The following is a 20,594-nucleotide window of genomic DNA, read 5'->3' on the forward strand; positions in this document are numbered from 1 at the left end:
AGGGAGCGTAAGTATTGCATTCGTAATGCCCTGTAAAAAACTGATAAATTTAGGGAAAACCGCAATACGTTTTAAACAAAGCTCTTCCTTTAGGGCAAAAATAGAGAATGGGATTAAACTGGTAAATATAAAAACTAATTTTGATATGAAAAATGTGTTACTGCCGTTTAAATAAGTGCATTAATTACCGTAACCGTTAATAGTAGAAGAAAATTGTCAATTGAAAGTATATGATAATACTTTTAGATAAAGAAGATATCTTTGTTTAAATGCACTACTGTAAAGTAAACAGCTTATGTATTCATTACAACTTCAAGACATTCTCATGTTAGTAGTTTTTGACGACAGTGATATTTCACTTTCTAATTGAGTTTGAAATTGACAGTTATTGATTCAAATAATCTTCTCTTTCATGTAATTGATCCCATGAAATCGCATTTTATGTCTAGATAATCATTGAACTTTGCAAAGATGAACTGTAAGAACCAGAAATGAAATGATGAAGATTATCGCACTGTTTTTGTTGTATATTTCTGCCATCAGCGGATCACATTTTAGAGGAGGTAGCATCAGTTGGAAGTACATTGGACCTGGAAATAAGGTTTTTACATACATTTATAACCAATTCATATATCTTTTGAGCAGAATTTAGATATATATTTATTTGCTTTTTCACAAACATGATAAAAATCATATTTTATGTTTTAAATAATATATCAATAAAGACAAATAGTTCAAAACTTATATTGTTAGTACTTTGTCTTTCACAAAACAAACGACATTTTCGTTTTTCCATGTTATATCATTGTATTTTAATGTTACTATCCTATAAAGATATGCTATGAGACAAACAAGTATGTTGTAATGATTTTAGGTTGAATTCTCATACAAACTATCTTGGGCACTTAACAGTGCTAATGCAGCTACATGGAAATCAACGTTTCCAAACGGAACGTCGTTCACACTCCACAGCGGGTCATATAATCAGACCGCAACGAATCCTGGTGAAAATTGGGAGCAAGGAGAGGGCACTTTTTCATATGTCTTTCCTACGAGAGGTCCATACATCGTAAGGTCTGAACCATTGGCTTAAATCTATTTAATATTTTTGATATAAATATTCATAATTGAGAATCTTTATTTGGCAGCAATAACTGAATAATAATGGTTCCTTTAATTGATAACGTAATAGCAGCGCCAATTTATTGGAGGATTTATGTGTATACAGCTCTTTGACTTATGAAAATGTAGTACTTTATAAAGCTTAGACTTAAATTTGGTTCATTATCACGAGTATTGATTCAGATCAGAAGTTCGGTTCTTCTCTTTTCAACGACAATTCACACAAAAATGTAAGTGTTAGTTAGATTTTTGTTAACTTCCAATCATGGTTTTCTAGGATTTGTATGATATAGACAAAATTTATTATTGATTTGTAATTTCATGATTATTCTTATTAGAAAACTCATTTTCTTTTCTGGATTAAGTTTTAAAGGAAGCAGTTGGATCTCGCTTGGATACGGAAGTGGAGGGAGTTGGAACATTCAAACAAAGGTTGATCTCCACATACGGAATGATACACATAAACCAAACTTTAGTCCAATTTCTACCAGTCGAGCAATATACAGGTATGTAGAATTTCATACACTTTCAGTTAAAACAATAGCAATTATTTTTATAAAATAGACTTTAACCAGAAGCTGATCAAGAGAAGTGGGCTTCCAGAAAAGGGGAGTTATAGACTATTAATAGCCAATTTTACAAAATCAACAAAACATACAAGGGAATTCCTACCTTCGGACACCCCTTGACCCGCCTCTGTATTGGATTTAATGAATTAAATCTAAATTTATCACTTGGACGATTTTACTTATTAAGCTAAAAACTGTCTTCTATCTTTGAGATAGGAAACGTGTATTTTAATGTGAATTTTTCCAGAGCTTATTACATGTTATTTTTAGGGTGCAGTATGGATGTTCACCGAGAATACAAATTCCTATGATAGATTCTGATGGCGACACCGTAAAATGCCGTTGGTCAACGAGTGCCGAAGCACAGTCAATATCACAAGTCTTACCAAACGCTCTATTAGATCAGGTAAATAACTTTTGCTAAAGGATTTTCTAGTATTTATTTTCTGTACAAAGGTGATAAATTATCAATCTTGTAATTAGATTACTGATCGATAATATATTTGGTGTAGTAAGTAATCCATGGCTATTAGTTATTTTTCTATACAAACTGTCAAAGGATTGACTAACAATGATTCAAAAACTTAAACCATTGTTGTGACGTCAAGCTATCGCTAAAACAGTTGATACATTAGAAAAAAACTTTCCAAAAGTAACTCTCAGTGAGTAGTTTCTAGAAAGTATAAACCGTTGTTCGATATATTATTACGCCATTTATTATCACTAGTCCAAAAAGAACTAACCAAAAAAGATATTTGTTTAATTTGGACGTTTATTGTATGCACCCAAGACGTTTTACTCCCAAACAGCGTCATAATTGGTGAAAACAGTTAGATTCTGAACTAAAATTTAAAAAAAAACGCATACAATGTATCATATCATAGTAGATTTAATCATTAAAAATGTGAACTAAAAATTAACGACTTTTTCGAGAGAAAATATTTTTTTAAATACACCGTAAATCGAAAAAAAAAATAAATAAACAGCTACGATAACGCCTAGTCTATTTATCTCCCGGCACCGGTGTTTTAAATCCAAAAGCTAAAGCAAAATGTGGGGAAGCAAGAATGGTAGTTTCTTTTTAACAACCTGTAGACAATGTATTTACCATTTCCATGAAACCTCTCGAGTTCCTTTTGGCGGACGAACAACGGAATCGATCGGCTACATTTATATATCATTACACTTTCATATAAAAAGGGCACAATACTCTCAAGTGCAAATAAATACCTTAAATGATTTTAGAAGAAAGTCAGACAAAATGGGAAAGTTTGAAACTTGTCAAAAACCTGCCCATCTGACAATAATTTCATTCAAAGAAATCTTCTTTATTTAAAATGAAATGTTTGATCTCTACGTCTCTGAATATATTTAGTACTTTTCCAAATGAAAATTAAGGCTTAAGCGCGTTATGGGCCCGTTAAATATTGATTTGCAGTGCATTTTAAGGAAATGAAATGAAAAATCTTATTTTTCTTTCTTGTTCTGATGGTAAAAATTATGAAATTGTCTAAATGGAGGGTTATTTCCTAACATATTTCACACACACACACACACACACACACACACACACACACACACACACACTATCTAATCCCTACACAGACACGTACATGTAACCACACATCTATAATGTAACATAGTTTATGAAAAACAAAATTGCAAGCCAACTCCTATTTTCACATGCTCGGCTACTATAATAATTTGTTGTAGTGTATCATATTTTTAAATAGTGATACGCGTCAAAATACGGTTTATGTACTTTATTTTGAATAATATAATAGTTACTTTTAAGAACCACATATGTATCAAGGAAAGTTAGTTAGGTTGTTTTTCTAAATTAAATCTCATAGCTTTTTCATTTGATCACGTCATTATGATTAAAATGCCGATCGCAAACTCGAAAAAACGTCGAATTGACGATCTGGCTCTTGTGTAAGGTTGGTCAGGTCATCAGAACTCCGTATTATCATCTGTCAGTCACAAATCGGCATACTGATATGGATCGAAGCTACTGTACATGTTCGTCATGGTTCCACTCGAAACGTCTTTAAACGAATGAATGCAATTATGTTGAAAGAGTAATCAAGGAAACCAAGGTTATAGCGGTAATCAAAAAGAATGTAATCCGGATTTATTCGGTGACGTCTAATCAATTGTGTAAATAACAGAAACAATAAAATGCTGTTGATTCATAAACAAGTTCTATCTTTTAAAAAAAAGATAGCCGACGCAGTAAAATTGTATTTCAAAGTTTCTACATTTCTTTCAAGGAAATAAGACATGGCACGCAATTTCAAATTTTCGATAGTTTCTTTTTAACTCCACTAAGTTATCCGTATTCGGTCAATCGGGAAACTGAATTGCGATCAGATGACTTGCGTTTCCATAGAAGAGTGTCCTTAAGGTCAAAGGGTAAAAAGCGAAACTATACCGACAGCATCGGAAAAAGAAATCCCTCGCCTTTAGGTCTCGTGGTTTCTTTTTTACGAATCAATGGCATTTCATTGTATCTCAATTACAGAATCTGAATGTCGAAATAAGATTTATTAATAACATATAGAAAGGAGCTTGGTATGGCTGTCTTGTCAGCTATGCTACAGACTATACATATTTATCATGTCGTAGAACTCAATGTTATATGTGCTTTACTTGTTACAATTTTATATGAAAATGTGTTGTTACACAAAGGTGCATATCAGAGTTCACAAAAACGTACATTTTGATAGTGAACAAAGTGCTAGAACTTTGAAGTTAAAAACATATGTAGTTTGCTTCAGAGCAAAAGTGTCAAAACCATATTGTAGCGGATTTTTTAATTTTTTTTCCTCGATTCTTCACAAATTTTCGTTTTTAGTACTAATTATGATTTTGTTATGTACACATTCTTATGAAAATTTTAAGTTGTTTTTGATGTTGATGTATTATATTTAATTGCGCACAAGATACTAGTAATAACACGACACTATTTTAAACGGTTTATTTAAAGTAACGTCAATATTATTTTGTACGATAAAACAATGATTGCGGCATTATGTCAGAATTCTGCTGAACATTCCTATTCATAGTAAAAAAATATTTTTACCTTCTCCTGAAAGTAATTATAAGTAACCGATTTTTTAAACTGGATCATATGTCTGTTGCGTGAAAATTTCTTAACTCTCATTTCTATTTAATTGAACCTAACACAATTGTTATCCTTAAATTATCTTTTGAATGTGAATATTTAAAGTGTTCAACATATTTAACAAATGTTTCGTCTCAAAATGTCTTCTGGATATTGCAACATTTAAAAAATCATATTCTGGTTATTTCAACATGAAAGAAAAAAAAACAATAGATGTTTAAAATATCAAGTGTTTTTTTGTCATAATTAACCCAAATTAAGTAAATTTATAAAGCATGCGTAACTTTTTCTTGGAATTTAAAGTAGATTAAATGGATTAAATGGATTGGATCACATACCAACCTTCCAATCGTGTAAAGACTAACCAGAGTCACAAGACACTGTCAGCACTACCAACCTTCCAATCGTGTAAAGACTAACCAGAGTCACAAGACACTGTTAGCACTACCAACACATACCAACCTTCCAATCGTGTAAAGACTAACCAGAGTCACAAGACACTGTTAGCACTACCAACACATACATTGTTTAAAAAAATGATGAATGTGCAGACTCGCAGATGATGACGCTTATGGTCGCTTTCTTATCTTCAGCCACCCATCTAGCTGGAGCTGATACTGTCTACTGTGACGGAAAGTTCTATATCTGTCCTGCTCTATTCTAACAGCTTTATACATTACATGAAGACGTCCCCTCTTGTAGCCTGTCTTATACTCAACAAAGACCAAAAGTTGTATACCTGTATTTCCTTCATACCAATTTTTGTTGTTAGAGTATAAACAAAGTTTACCCTTTGTTTTCACTATAGTTCTGGCTACTTTAACATAATTTTTACCATTTACCTGTAAAATTCAAAAAGTTCAAAAAATTTCAATACGCATTGTGCATTAAAATTGGCATTTAGGATTAACTAAAGACTGCTATTGATAAAATCATTGATTTATTTACAGGACAAGTGCAGAATCGACATAACCGCGACTAGTACAAAAAATTTCTCAAACAATGCATGGTTCGCGGTAGCAATGACAATTGAAGACTATCCTAAATCACCAATCACAATAAACGGACACGTATTTTCAACGAATACACCAATAACCCAAACTCCTCTTCAGGTGAGTAAACTGATGGTGTTGATCCCAAATACAGTGTTTCTTAGGATACTTGTACAATTACCACACGTACTAATTTCCCAATTTTCATTACTGCATAAGTTAAATATGATTTTGTCGTCAATTCCAATAATAAGTTATACCTTACTTTTCTGCAGTCTTAAGAAAACGGCACGAGCATTTTAAACATGGTGTATAAAAATAAGGGAAGAAAGTGTTTACTCTGTAAGGTCATCGTTGATTTATTAAAGATTTTACACATCTTAAAATTAGATGCTATCGATTATTCCAAGTAAGAAAAATGCAAACATATAGTTTAAACAAGTTTTCTGGAAATAACAGGCAATTTGAAAGTACATTATAATTACGAAAAAAAAATTTGATTTTGTAACAAGCTTCCGAATCAACTATTTACAGAACATCCTCCTTTCTTGTTGTACTTAGGAATGAATGCAATATGTATGATACCCGATATTGAACTGACTTAATGTTGGGGTGAAAAATTATAATCAATATGAATTACTCAGAAGTATTCCGGATGAAGAGAAATAATATGTTTTTATAATATTAATAAAAAGAAAACTAATTAAACTATATTAGGGAAATGTTAAATATACATCAATACAAGTATTTTATATACATTGATTAGCTGGTCTTCTACACATTCTACTTTGCTCTAGAGTAAAGAAATAACAAAAATATGCAATGTATTTCTGAAATTGTATTATTCCATTTCAGTTTTTGATTCGAACAGAACCAATGCCTAGATCAAATTGTAATGAGAAACCTGTGTTTGTCGATCCAACACCTGCTGAGGGAACTGTCACAATAATAAAATCAACAAGTAGTTTTACAACATCCTTCTACATACAATCAAAAGTACCGTAAGGATATTTCATTTTTTTAAAAATTGTATTCACCCCGAGCGTTGATGTTCATGAAGCCAACCACCAGCCTAGTCATACAAAAGACTGAAATAAAAAGTCCCTGCTCCTTCGCAAATCATGTGGCATCACACAGATAAAGTGACTAATAGTTGGCCCTGACTCAGAATAATGTGTCCAACTATGGTTGGCATACTTGCATATGCGTTTTGACGCTATGATTAGCTAACGTATTCAGAAGTCAACTCCACAAGTTGAACTAGTACAAAATAGTATCTATTCGATTGGTCGAACGTTCTTATCCGTACAAAATATTAAAGGTTACAACATTAACAAAGTTATTATTCATGATATAGCATTTTACTTGGGACTTTATGAAGAAGTAATACCACAAGTGCAAATCATCGAACATCGAACATCGAACGAAACCAACTATTTTGCGAAGAACATTCCGCACAACACTAAAGAAAAAATAAGCATAATATTGAAAAACAGATAGCACAAACCCTACTAAAAACTGTGGGTGAACTTGATTGACAAAGGCAGAACAGCTTATACTTTTTGCAAGACATCAGCCTTTAGATTGCCGAAAGTTAACGGACACCCGTCTTTTTTGGATTATTTTATCATAACCAATAAAACCTCTCTATTGTAAGTCAAGTCACGGTGACGATCAAGGAACTGTATATCCCTTATTTGCATTTTTGCGAATTGAATAATACCAAATTATATTTCTTTATTTGATATCTACAGATTAAATGTAGTTGATATTATCGGTCCGAATGGTATAAAGAAGTCTAATATTCTGTCCGACGACAGAAGAAGATTCAATACATGGAAAGTTGACATTAATTGGATGCCAACATCGAAAGATAAGGGAACTAAAATCATTTGTGCCTCTGCTGAAGATAAGTTTCAGTAAGTTAATGTTACAATTTAAGTTTAAAAGTTCCAGTATTTCCTAGATAAAAAGCACTACTTTTTTTTCTTACTTTATAAGTGACCTTTTATTGAATAATCATTTTAGGATTTAGGGGTCCACGTTTGATATGACGACAATTATAGTGTTTTTCTCACAATTATGATATACACTGAAGTCGACCATTTGGTAATACTTCTTGTATCTTTCTCTATACGCGTAGAATTACAACCTTATTCATCTTTTTGTAGGAAATTAAGTGAAACAAGATGTTTAACAGTAGTCGCCTGGGGTAAGCTACTATCATGTCATTTTCTGAATTTTCCTGGAAGATACTTCGGCAAACCTCCATGGTGACGGTTTTAAATTCGATAAACAGCTAAATCATGTTATGTTGCATCGCACATGCAAGTATTTAGTTCTGTTTTACTTGTTTTGCAATTATAACTCATATATTGTATTGTCCACTTTTTAAAAGTCTTTATGAGACAATTGATTGATTGATTGTTGGGTTTTAACGCCAGAGCAGCAATATGTAAGCTATATTCAGGCGATGAACATGAAAGGGATGATAAAATGAACATAAAATGTACGAGACAAGTTGGTGTGCAGCTTAAAAACGATAGTACTCCGTCACACATAAACTGTCTGTAAACCGACTTTTTGAATTTAACTGTACTTGTGTACTAAAAATCGAATAAAGATAATATTTCAAATTTGGTTTGAAGCTTCAGTACAATCTAAAGTATGTGTGCAAGACTTTCGATCAAATCTCACAAGTAGCCTTGTAGAATCTTTCAGTGGCAATAGATTCAACCATATACTATAGGACACATCATTTCTAGTTTGTAAAGAATATAAAGATCTCAGCATTCATTCATTCCTTAATTTTCTCTTTACAGAGATATAAAATAACAATATTTATACCTATAAGAGTGGGACAAGAATAATTTTTTTTTATATAAATGCTAAATGTTAATAAGCATGACAAAGAACTATGCCACTTGTAAATGATCTTAAGGAAGGTGAAAGCATGTCTTGCCTTGCCTTGCCAAGGACACAGAGTCAATGGTCTATTGATGTCCAGTTTAGTAGGACGTTTTGATAGGTAGCTGCTTATTTATTCACGTGTGTTTAAAATAACAAAGTAGAAGTGTGTGCAACATCGGTGTTATCGAGATAAAATTGTGTTTTCCCTTCGAGAAACACTCAGTAGAAACTTTCAATGTCATAGTTGCTCAGTTCAACATTTAGATTTTAATCAGAATTAATAGTCACATAATCAAAGAATATATCCAGCATATGGCAAGTCTATGGACATTTCTGTCGAGGTAAAATTTCACAATCTTATAGACAGAGTTTTCTGAGATAAGAGTTATATAAAACGGAAGCGTACTCATCATATGTCATATATTTAATTTTAGACTTCGATCCTTGTGACAGTCATCCATGTCAGAATCGAGCACAATGTAGAAGAGTGGGATATACATCTAACTATGTTTGTCATTGCGTTCCTGGTTTCATGGGTTCACAATGTGAAACTGGTACGTAAACCTATCCAACAGATGAGAATGCTATAAAAATAATTATCAAGTAACTTTTGTGTTCACATGCATTTTCTCAAAAGCTGCATTAGCTGCCAAATTTGTTCAGTTCTGATTCTACTGAATTTGGCTGATTCAATGAAATAAGTTTGTAGTAATGTAATTGAAGCTTTTAATGTCAATAATACCTACAGAATATTGTGAAAACAACATTTTTTTTTTAATCAAAGAAGATCGGTAGCTCTGATCTAATTATTTTTCGCCATTACTTCCGAAGATTCCCGACAGGACATTCACCTCGGTTAAAAATACTTTAACTTTGGTAAAAAGAAAGATAATAATAACAGATATACAGGTAAGCACGTGTCTTGTTTACATTTAACATATTTCTCGATTAGTTTTCAAATAAATAATGACAATTACTGACCATATTTGTGCCACATTATATCACAATACGTTAATTTTAAAAGGATCCTTGCGTTATATTCGAACCTTTTTACATTTACGGCCTGAGCTCCTCGGTCTTCCGTGCCAATGATTAACCGCTTTTGCAATCAAATTTGTTTTTAAAGAAATGACCCTTACAGCACATGCACTGATTAAGGTAACAAGAAGTCACATGCATACGAATTTATCTTGCAAGACAATAAATATATAGACATCTATTTCATGTATGTAATGCATTTTATTTGTGGATATCAAGTACAATTTAGTAGCAATAATTCAAAGTTAAAGCATATTTCAACAGGAACGAAATTTACGAAAATGACAGCTAATGCAGCTTTAAATGAAGGTGGTGGTATTGTATCATTGTGAAAGTGGCATTGATGCGTTGTTTTATTACCGTATGGCGATTTTGAGCAAACATAAATAGGATAAATATTTTGCGTTTTCTAAGTGATACCGTAATACTTTAGGTTACATACCACTAATTAAACCAATGAGCTTTTAGAACGTACGCAAAAATAGTCCTACACAAGTTTTAGTACACTTGTGTTCTGTTGCTGTGGAAAAAGTGCACATAAAATCTGCACAAGTGAGCTTGCGTTTGGCAGGAAATTATATTTCCTTTACTTCTACATAAAATGGTCACCGTAACTTACTGAATTAAATATTTTTTATGAGTTCTGCATGAAGACCCCTTTATGTAAAATGAAGGGGGCTTCCCATTCTATTTTTAGCTCATTGTGTTCTAGGAGCCGGTGTTACACTGCAAAGTAGTAAACCCCACATAATATTTTAATGGCTATTAGTGTACACATGCAGCTTTTAGGTGATGTATAGTCTTCTTCAGGTTAAACTTAAGGTAGAAGCTCCATAACTCATTGAATTTAGTGAAATTAGCATTGAGGCCTTTGGAAAGTAACATTAGTGGTTTGTAGCCTTAAGCTCAGAGTAAATATTTCCCAGAATTTATTTTGGCGTTTTTGACAGACCGTTAAATAGGCCGAAAGTAGCATTCGGCGAAAATTACCCGTTATACAGTTCTTGTTTCTTGTCTTAAGAACTTAGCCAATTGTTGAATTATTTTTTACAGTTGCAATACTTTAAAAGTAATATTTTTTGAATGTGAAATTAAAGTATCTTTCAATCCAGTCTGAAAATTAATAGAGTTAAATTTCTTTAAATAACAGACCAGAAATAATTCGTTTTAACATTTGATCCATAATTGTTAAATAGGGTTCTCAAATGTAATCGTAAAGCGTTCTCTAGTTGTTCATACACGTCGAAAAAGATGTAAATATGATTGTTTGCAAAACATTCTAAAACAGCATTGAATAATTTATTGCAAATTATTGTATTTTCCAAAAAGGGGTTAACATAAAAATATAATAATAATAATAACGATAATAATGATAAACTATATCTGACTTGTTCAAAATTTATGAAATAGTTTTCTTGTCAGTTATTTTAGTGTAAAAGAAGTAATGAAATGTACTATATATATAATTACGGTTATAAAATGATTATATTCTATATTTTGCAGAGATAAACGAATGCTCATCGAACCCATGTCAAAATTCAGGCCGATGTCTTGACTTAATTGATGGATACAAATGTCACTGTACTGCGGGATTTTCAGGAAGACAATGTTCTAGAGGTAGCAGAAGGAGTGGAATATAACTTTAAGGAAAAAAAATTAAAAAAAAACAAAAACGAAAAAAACGAAAACAAAATCGAAAGAGAAATTAAAAAAGCAAATTCTTTATTCATATCTATAATGACTAATCGAGATAACAAAATATTTACAAATATAGCTCCAAAGGATTTTCTACCTTCTTTAGTTTTAGATGTACTTTACAATTACATGTAGGCGCACTGTTTTGCACACATAGATGACCCGGTCTAATTTTGTTTAAGTTGAAAATAAAAGTAGATGGTGGATATATTGATTAAATGTAGTTAGGTATGTTTGAAACAAAGACTGAAACATCAAGCAACATGTAGAAAGTTCATTCCACAACAGATAGATGTAATATATGTGATGGTAAACAAGTGTAATTAAAATGAAGAAAGGTATTTGGAATGTTTCAGTCCCCTGTCGTATTAGATTCTACCCTCAGCATCAGCTGGCTGATTCTCAAAATACCTATTTTCGCACAAACTTGCGAGGACATGAATAAAAAAAGGTGCTATTATTTTTACCTATTTCCCACCTCCTCCAGGCATGATTTTCTTCTGCGGTAGTTTCTACGTGCCCGATATTTTATAAACCTAATATTTGGCTGTAAATATTTGAAAAGCATCCTGGATTTGTACTAAAACTCAGTATGTTACTATGGCTATGGGTTTTATGACAATATATTCACTAATGTATTTATAAATTACGCGAACCGTCACACATCCAGGATTAGAAAAAATATGTACATTTTATGGGAACAATATACTTGAATTTTTTTATTTTGTCTGACTCAAAATAGCTTTATTTCAACAATATGAAATGATTCTAGTTTCGAAGAATTGACCTAATTGTACATTACTACCTTAGGGGCAACGCAGGGACAAAAATGGTTTTCTATTTTCATGTTCTGTATTGTTTCAATCAATAACACAATTTTGATTATAAGTTATCTAAGTACGTTTTTCTAAAATTATTACAATAAGTCGTTGACAAGAATACCTTTTGAAATATACATTTGTCACAATAGCGGTACATTAATTTGAATTATCGACTTTTTTCCGTAACAAATTTTGATTGAAAAAGACCAAAAAAAAATTGAAAAACATCTTTATAATAATTTATCACAATGATTGTTATGAAGGTAGGGTGATGTTTTTCTATCTCGCCTTTTTATTTTGAGAAAATATTAATCCTGACTTGTTTCTTCGATGTGATGTGCCGAATTACAATGAGGCATTGAAACAATTTCGCCTACTGCCCCAGTACTTACAGACACTCAAGTTTGGTATTGAAAGACAATGCAATGATATTTCAGATGTAAATGACTGTCAACGCTACCCTTGCTATAATGGCGGACGTTGCTATGATCACGTGAACAGTTATTCCTGCACATGCGCAACAGGATACACAGGGAAGAATTGTGAAACGAGTTAGTTGTCTTTAAGCTTTAATGAACTTTGCTATAAATGAGCAGTTGTGTTGTTCTACAAATAACTTGAACATAAAATCTTTTAAAGTAAATCTGTTTTTAAGTCATTTCTTTTTATTGATTTTCTTTGGACGTGTTTGAAATTCAACAGTTATGCAAATCAAATGCACGACGACCACAACCCCTTTACCCTAATAATAAAGTTTTAGGAATATTAACTAGGAGAGTTTTTAATCACATATGTGTTTAATCGGTTTGTAAATTTATAGATATAAATGATTGTTATGGGTACACGTGTCACAACCAAGGAACATGTATAGATGGAATATCGTCACGAACATGTGCTTGTAGACCAGGGTTTACAGGAACACAATGTCAAATAGGTATTTCACAGAAGTGTTTTTTTAAATCCCAATAACGAAAAATATATTCACCTTTCAATTTCAATTTATTATATATCCAGGATAACCATTTTCAACGAAACAATACAAAAGAATTTACATCTGTGATATGCTTAGGAACCATAAAACTTGAATAAGCATTTGTGACATCATTCGTAATATCATTCATAATTTGATTTATAGAAGAAAGAAGATATATGTTAGATTCTTAAATGTCTATCAAATCTGTAAAAAAGGGAAAGAACATTGTCCAGATTCAGGATTAAAGTTTACAAGAACATTGACTTACTCTTAACACAGGCCTGTCTTTATACAGTTTAATGTTCTTTAGATATAAATGAATGCCAGAGTAATCCATGTCTTAATAGGGCCACATGTATTAATATGGTGAATGGATATAACTGTTCATGTAGTGCTGGGTCATCTGGGATAAATTGTGAAAAACGTAAGTAAAATTACGATCTATACATTGCTCTAGGGCTATCAGAAAACAAACATTCAAATATTTTTTACTTGTCTAATATATGACTTAGGTAATATATAGTATAAAGCTTGACAGGAAAGAAACAAATAACATAAGGTCATAGTTGCACTATTATTCTTTTTTTTTTTAAATTTTTATTAACAGCTGCTTAAAGTGAATATATTTGAGAGTAGGTGGAGAACGAACGTTTGGATGTGAGTCCTTGTTATATTTTACTTACTAAATACTTAAAGCACAATGATCATACCCACTATTTTGTTGTTCAGAGGTTGTGTCATAGCGTTGAAATTCACATTTCTGCGTTTGTGTTATATGCTTCCACGGTACTCCTATTTGCACTTTACTTTTTGTACTGGTGTTACATTTCTGTTACTTGTACAAGTATGAACTATTGCCTCTTTTATTATTTTTGCAGACTTTTCTTTGACCAAACAATTTGCATGACCTCTTTTTGGAATGATTCACTTTTGTAAAACTGTCATTTTTGTGTAAAAATAGGAATTGACCATTGCCATAGCAATCCTTGTCTCCATGGCGGAACTTGTGTAAATTCATTTGATGGGTTCAAGTGTCAATGTCCATTTCTACGATATGGTGACATTTGTGAATACATGGAGGAGACCAGATCATGGGTAAAGTTTGTTTTGTATATATAGTATACCGAATCAATAAAATTCGTATTGTTGTCAACCCAATTCGTCTGCATTTTAGTCTGTCTACACGTCGTTTGATAACTCCCAAACACGCTTTTAGGGATTTCAGGAATAGAGTATCATGCTTAGCTGTTTATTGTATTTATGTATTAATATAAGTAATAGTCAATACTTTTGTTTAAAAAACCCCATTGCAACAGCCTTACAGTTTATATTTAAACCTTTTTTCTACGTAAGAAAGTCGTAACAGAATGTTTATCATCGAACAAATCTATCTAGTTGTATCGTATAAAACAGATCCTGTGCAAGAAGAGTTGTGAAATGAAGCATGCATTTTTAAACATTTCAAACAATGGAGTGTATTTTAGATTGTCTGGGGATAATCTAAGATCGAATTCATACAAAAACTATGTAAAAACAGGAAGTCTCAAATACAATTTCAGTAAACTTGCCTGAGCCCGTTAGAAATAAAGGATTTCTTAAATCTAGACAGCTATTTGGTTTATACAGTTTTCTGTTTATTTAGTCTTAAGTTTCAATAGGTTTCTTTTTATATACATTTATATACATTTTCCCTTTTTTCTAGAAATGTAAAGACTTAAAATATACAGAATGTACATGCGTGACGACAAGAATGCCTACAATTTATCCAAAGTCTTACAGAATACGGTCCTGCCTTGTTGGTATAGGAACCGGAATGACAGGAACTATAATTCTGTCTTTTTTCTGGAACCTGGTATTCAAAGTGCCAAAGAAGACAAGTTCAACAAGAAAGAATGTGAAACGGTGGGATAAGAAACCAATGACAAATGTAGTTAGTGTGACTAATATGGATAATCAGAAAGTGAATAGTGGAATGCGTTCTCTTGGTGAATCAGGGTTAGGCCAACGCGGTCTGCAAAGTGCTGGTCATTCTTCGGAAACAATACAAAAACCAGGAGATTTTTTAGAAAAATCTAGTGATTTTTTTAAATACTAGAGAATGCAACTTTACTGAGATACAATGTTCTGTTTTACTACTTAAATTTGGATCTGTTTTTCTCAATGGTCACTCGGTTGATGATCGTACACATACGCATTAGAAACGAAGAGAATAAAGGATGTTTTGTCCACCGATACCTCCTCTTTTTACCGTTGGCACTGCTACTCCTTGTTTTAAAGAGATGATACAATGTATAACATAATGTAATTTTTTATCATGAAATCAGCATTATTGATAATAAAATTAAACAATCGAAAATATGAATCGATTATTCATTGGTCAAAATCGTATCGATAAAACAAATTCAGATTTCAAAAATGACTGTAACGTAAATTCTTGCTTATTTTTGTAAAAATATATATTTATTGAATGGGCTGTCGCTTAATCAGCTTTAATGCTCTTGTTACTAATATATTGAAGAAGTCGACACTAACCAAGCTTAAGTACATGCATTGGCATACTGGATGTTGCTTGCATACTGTCATAGGTTTCTGATTGCATGCAAAGTATGTGTGAAATAATTATGGGATAAATAAAAGTATAATGCATATCTGTAAGGTAATATTTTTTTAACACTGCATACATTTCATTTGAAAAATAAATGGTAAATATCCGTTTGAAAACATTTCAATACCTAAATGTACATTTGTACATGAAATATCTTTTGGTTTATCTTTTACAATGAGCGTTTTGTTAAATGATGAGGATTGTTAATTTTGACTAAGTTATGCTTGCGAAACCAACTCTGTTAGAATATATGGTGGATTGAAATCGATTCACGGTTAAGGTGCGTAAATGTCCCAAAGTTGGTGAAATCGCTAAATATTGTACAAAATTAAAATAAATAACCAATTACTGGAAGCCAGGCTTTTTTGGTAATTCTTATTTCGCTTTACATGATATCGTTTGATTTCGCTGCTACTTATTTTCAGTTGCTAACACTCTGTGAATCATGTATTTCATAATGGAAAAACTTTTTCGCAGCGGTCTTTTTCACAATTTTATTGTTCTTGAAATTAGCAAAAATAATTCGCTCGAAAGAATAAGTTGTTTTACTGTGTTGTCTGACGTAAATATGTATTTTTAAAGTATTTTGTAATGCATCGACTTTATGTTATTTGCATTTTTCGATTTTTTTAATTTGATGTTATTTGCATAGTAACAGTGTTTTGAATGAGGTTAAGCAAAAACAAGGTTAAAAATAAGTAATAATTATACACAAATCACTTAGATCCAGAAATTAGTGTAGAAAACAGAGTTAATAATAAAAGTATTTAGTATTTAAAATAGTAACTAATAGTTTAGTAACTAGTATTTAAACTTTGCCTTAGGAATGATCTTATTCATAGTCGTGATTCATTTTGATGAATAATGATAACAAAAACATTAGCGAACAATAACCCGATTCATAATCAAGTCAAGTCCAAAATAAATCTGGCAAAATAGATATTACACCATCGGAGCAGCTGGTCCCTCAGTGGTCCTGACTTGGTACAGACATTTCAACAAAAATGGTGGGTTAAATCTATGTTTTACTGCGCGCTAAATCTCCCTCTTCAATTGCGGCGTGAATATACCAGTGGTGATTAAAAAGCATTTGTACGCTACTGTCATAATCGCCAAATCAGCGGACACATCAGCACAAAAAAAACCAATCATTACTCATTGTTATAGAAGAAACTGAGTGTTTTTCAACAAAGGACTGATTTCTAAAAATGAATGCTGTTAAAGATCTTTTAAGACGCATTTCCTCATACCCATGAATCAGTAGTCTCTTACACAGATATTTATGGCGTTCAAGGAGATCGGAGTAGTTAGTACTTGCTTTAGCGTAGCGAATCAAAAGTGAAATATAAACACCATATGCAGGAGATGAAGGAATATTGCTGCACAGGTAAGGAAAATTTAAGTTTGATAAAGTAATTGATGTGTTACTGTTAATATTGTAATGTTTATTCGGAGAAAGTTCGCCGAATATGCGTTTTACAATATTATCATACGATATTTCGTGCCAACGCAGGAGCACCACCGGAAGAATTTAATGGGAATCTTGAATTACAAGCTTAAATTAAGTTGGATAAGAAATAAGAACGGACATTAGGATACATGTTAAACATTATTTGGGATCGTTTGATGTGGAAAAGGAAAAAAGAACTATTTATTTTAGTTGGTGAATATTAGTGCTGAAGTTAAGCTATTTGTATTTACAATGATGGCTACATAACACAAGGCGTACATTTTATTAAAATAAACTGCTATCACTAGGGGTCAAAATCATTCTGTTATATATCCTACTTAATGGAAAACGTATTTATTGTAATAAATTTATTGTTATTTTTTTGATTGGTTTGTTCAACATGCACATGCCTACAGTATACAAGATACGTAATATTTAAAACTGAGGGCCATCCAACGGACCACTCGCCTTACCTGTTACAATATCAATTATCGGATTACGGTGAATAAATCTTGTACACTAAACAACGAACATCTGTCTGAATTAACTAAAATACTCGGTATTCTGTGCGATAGGTGCGGACATGATTGGTTTTAACGTTTATAAAACTAGAACCAAATGTTTAATGATAATAAAGGTAATAACATTGATTATTGTTTTGATAATTTTTTTTTGATAGAACGGATAAATATAATGATATAAAATGTTATTTATCACAGATAATAAAAGGAAAACATACTTTGGAAAAGAAACCGAAGCATCTTATCAGAACAATCTGCACAAAGAATGGGGAATTTATGTTATAAACATTTAACAATCAGTATAAGTAGGAAATGAATATACCTGAAGTAAATCAGGTATTATAAATCTAGAATAACATATAACATATAACATATTGTTAATTTCCGTGTTATTTAATATCAACAAAATCGTCCAGTACCTGGCAAATAATTTTGTAAATAGTACGCATGTTTTCTTAACTCACAATATTTCAACTGAGTTAAAAAGTAGTTAAATCTTTGTTTCTGAGTATTTTATGAACTGTAATAACGTCAACACAAAAACGGTAATTATTTGATCCTTGTCTATAGGAAGGAAATCCAGAGGAAAAACAATTTGCAAATTACAAAGTTCAGGCACGAGACCGCAATTAATTTTCAAGTGCATTTCAATATACACATTTGAGCAGATTAAAAAATTCCACCGGCGCAAACTGAATAAAACTTTTCTGGCCTAAAGATATGTACAAATAGGATTTTATATATAAATTGTAGAAAATTTTACCATCATTTTCTGAAATTAATACATATAATTTGGGGTAAACATGACATATGAACCAAGTTAAAAGTCCTAAATTTTAACCTTCTTCCACTGAACCAAATCACAACTTTTAGTCAGAATTGATCAATAAAAAAAAATCCCATGTAATTTTCACCTATTGTCTACCAATTAGAGACAAAACTTCAGCAAATAAGTTTCCTGTAAAAATATGAAAAAATGTGGAAGGTACCTACTACCAAAGTTGGAACTATATTCGTTCCAAGGAAAACCAAGGGGAATTAATTGTGTTCTCGTACCTTCAAGAACACCACAAAGTATATAACATATGGAACTCACTTAACCATCAAGCGAATGCATATATTTATAAAGAAATGATATGTTATATCTCCTTTTTGTATATTAACGTTGCTTTGTAAAGAGCTACCAAAATTTTTTTGTTATTTTCCATGTACATTTACTTTTTCTGTTAGTGTTGTATTCAGTTCTATGAATTTTGTAACGGTTAAATACAGATAAAAAAATATTATAATAAGCTCGCTCTTAAATGTATAGAAATTTGTCTAAAAATTTTATACTGAAAATTTAAAACTTTCGTCAGGCTAAACACTACGTCAGGGTCCATTGAAGCTTCTGACATATTAAAATACAAGCTATAAAAAAAACGTTTACATGACGTCTATTATTTTTCAAAAAGCTACTACTTCCGGTTGCAATGATCTTGATAAACCCTGCAATCTATGCAAAGCCGGAACAGTTCTTCCGGTAATTTTACGAATATTTGGAATTCACTTTGCCACTTATTACTGATGAAAAAACTAACTTGCAAAATGATAGATGACATTAAGTCTAATTTGTTAAAAAGGGAACCTGATACTTTGGACTTCGCTCGCACTTAAGGCAAATGTTTTCCTCATATTAGAACAATCCTTCAAAGGCTATATACTTGTTACACATACCCTTGATTAATATCTAATAAACACTCTTGTGTGTTTCGACCAAAGAGTTTATTTAATATTCTTACTTTACGGGTTAACACAAAAATATAATATTAGAACATATCTGAGACGGAACATATCAAAGTCCCATGTACTTTTCCTTTTCTGACTAACGTATTATCTTATTCCATGAATTCGACATCCATTTAATCGAAAAGCTAATAAACCTACAATAAATTGTACGTTTAAACTAGGCCATAAATGAATACATAAGGATAAAACTATAGACCACAAATTATCGAGGGGATATCTTTGTTTGAGATGTACTTCATTCAAATCTTTTGTACATTACACATTGTTTTGTCCAATATACTATTTAAATTTCTGAAATTCACATTAAGAGTTTCAAGGAATTACTAATAATACAAATACGCTAAGATAGATCCGGATCTCTAGTGGTGATATTCTTGTTTGACATGCACTTAATTAAAATCCCTTGTTTCAATAAGTTTTGATACTTACAATTAAAATGTCTTGAATATACAATTCCTAAAATGTAGATATAAGTAACAGTGGGCGGTATTCTTCGTTTTAAATAAGACTTTTGACATGACAGTTATAAGTTCCGAATATCCCTTTTTCTTGTAATTGTTAAAACTCAAACCATAACTACACATGGTACCGCATATATAAAGAGTTGTTTTGGGGTATTTGGCTAAAACGATTAGAGGCTTTGTCTTGTTGATAACTACTGTACTCCATATTCATGAATATCATATTAGAGGTGGAAGTATAAGCTGGCAATATGTAGGACCAAGATATAAGGTTTTTATGTATATATTTATTACTACTTAATTCTTAATTTGCCGAAAATAGGTTAGTCTATACATAGACTTTAAGAGAACTGTCAATTAATCATTTCTCTTTCACCATAAAAAATACTGATATCATTTTTATCATATCAATATCCAAAATATATAAAGGATACTAAGAAATATACCATATATCTATGTCATATATTTCATATTTTTTAGTATGTCCAATAATGATAATGTTAATATTAAATTCACATTGTG

The 20,594-nt window shown here is 31.5% G+C and overlaps 1 protein-coding gene across 3 annotated transcripts; it reads left to right on the forward strand.

Moving 5' to 3' along the window:
• The first annotated feature begins 425 nt into the window (after window positions 1-425).
• Window positions 426-15,603, forward strand: LOC148624625 (uncharacterized). Of its 3 annotated transcripts, XM_088567384.1 has the most exons (15): window positions 428-601; window positions 875-1,074; window positions 1,488-1,628; window positions 1,962-2,097; window positions 5,769-5,930; window positions 6,666-6,811; window positions 7,565-7,729; window positions 7,982-8,022; window positions 9,155-9,274; window positions 11,262-11,375; window positions 12,712-12,825; window positions 13,095-13,208; window positions 13,558-13,671; window positions 14,209-14,342; window positions 14,950-15,603. In XM_088567384.1, the coding sequence occupies exons 1-15, from the start codon at window positions 497-499 to the stop codon at window positions 15,340-15,342; spliced, it is 2,199 nt and encodes a 732-aa protein (XP_088423510.1). In that variant the 5' UTR covers window positions 428-496; the 3' UTR covers window positions 15,343-15,603. The 3 variants fall into 3 exon arrangements, 2 of the variants coding, with proteins under 2 accessions (XP_088423511.1, XP_088423510.1); XR_015919717.1 differs by lacking the exon at window positions 14,950-15,603 and having other exon boundaries at window positions 426-601; window positions 13,595-13,671; XM_088567385.1 differs by lacking the exon at window positions 13,095-13,208 and having other exon boundaries at window positions 427-601.
• Window positions 15,604-20,594: the final 4,991 nt, after the last annotated feature.

This window comes from Perna viridis, chromosome 2, assembly GCF_037379345.1.
Source record: "Perna viridis isolate PV_CMFRI_1.1 ecotype Kerala chromosome 2, ASM3737934v1, whole genome shotgun sequence".
Lineage (NCBI taxonomy): Eukaryota > Metazoa > Mollusca > Bivalvia > Mytilida > Mytilidae > Perna > Perna viridis.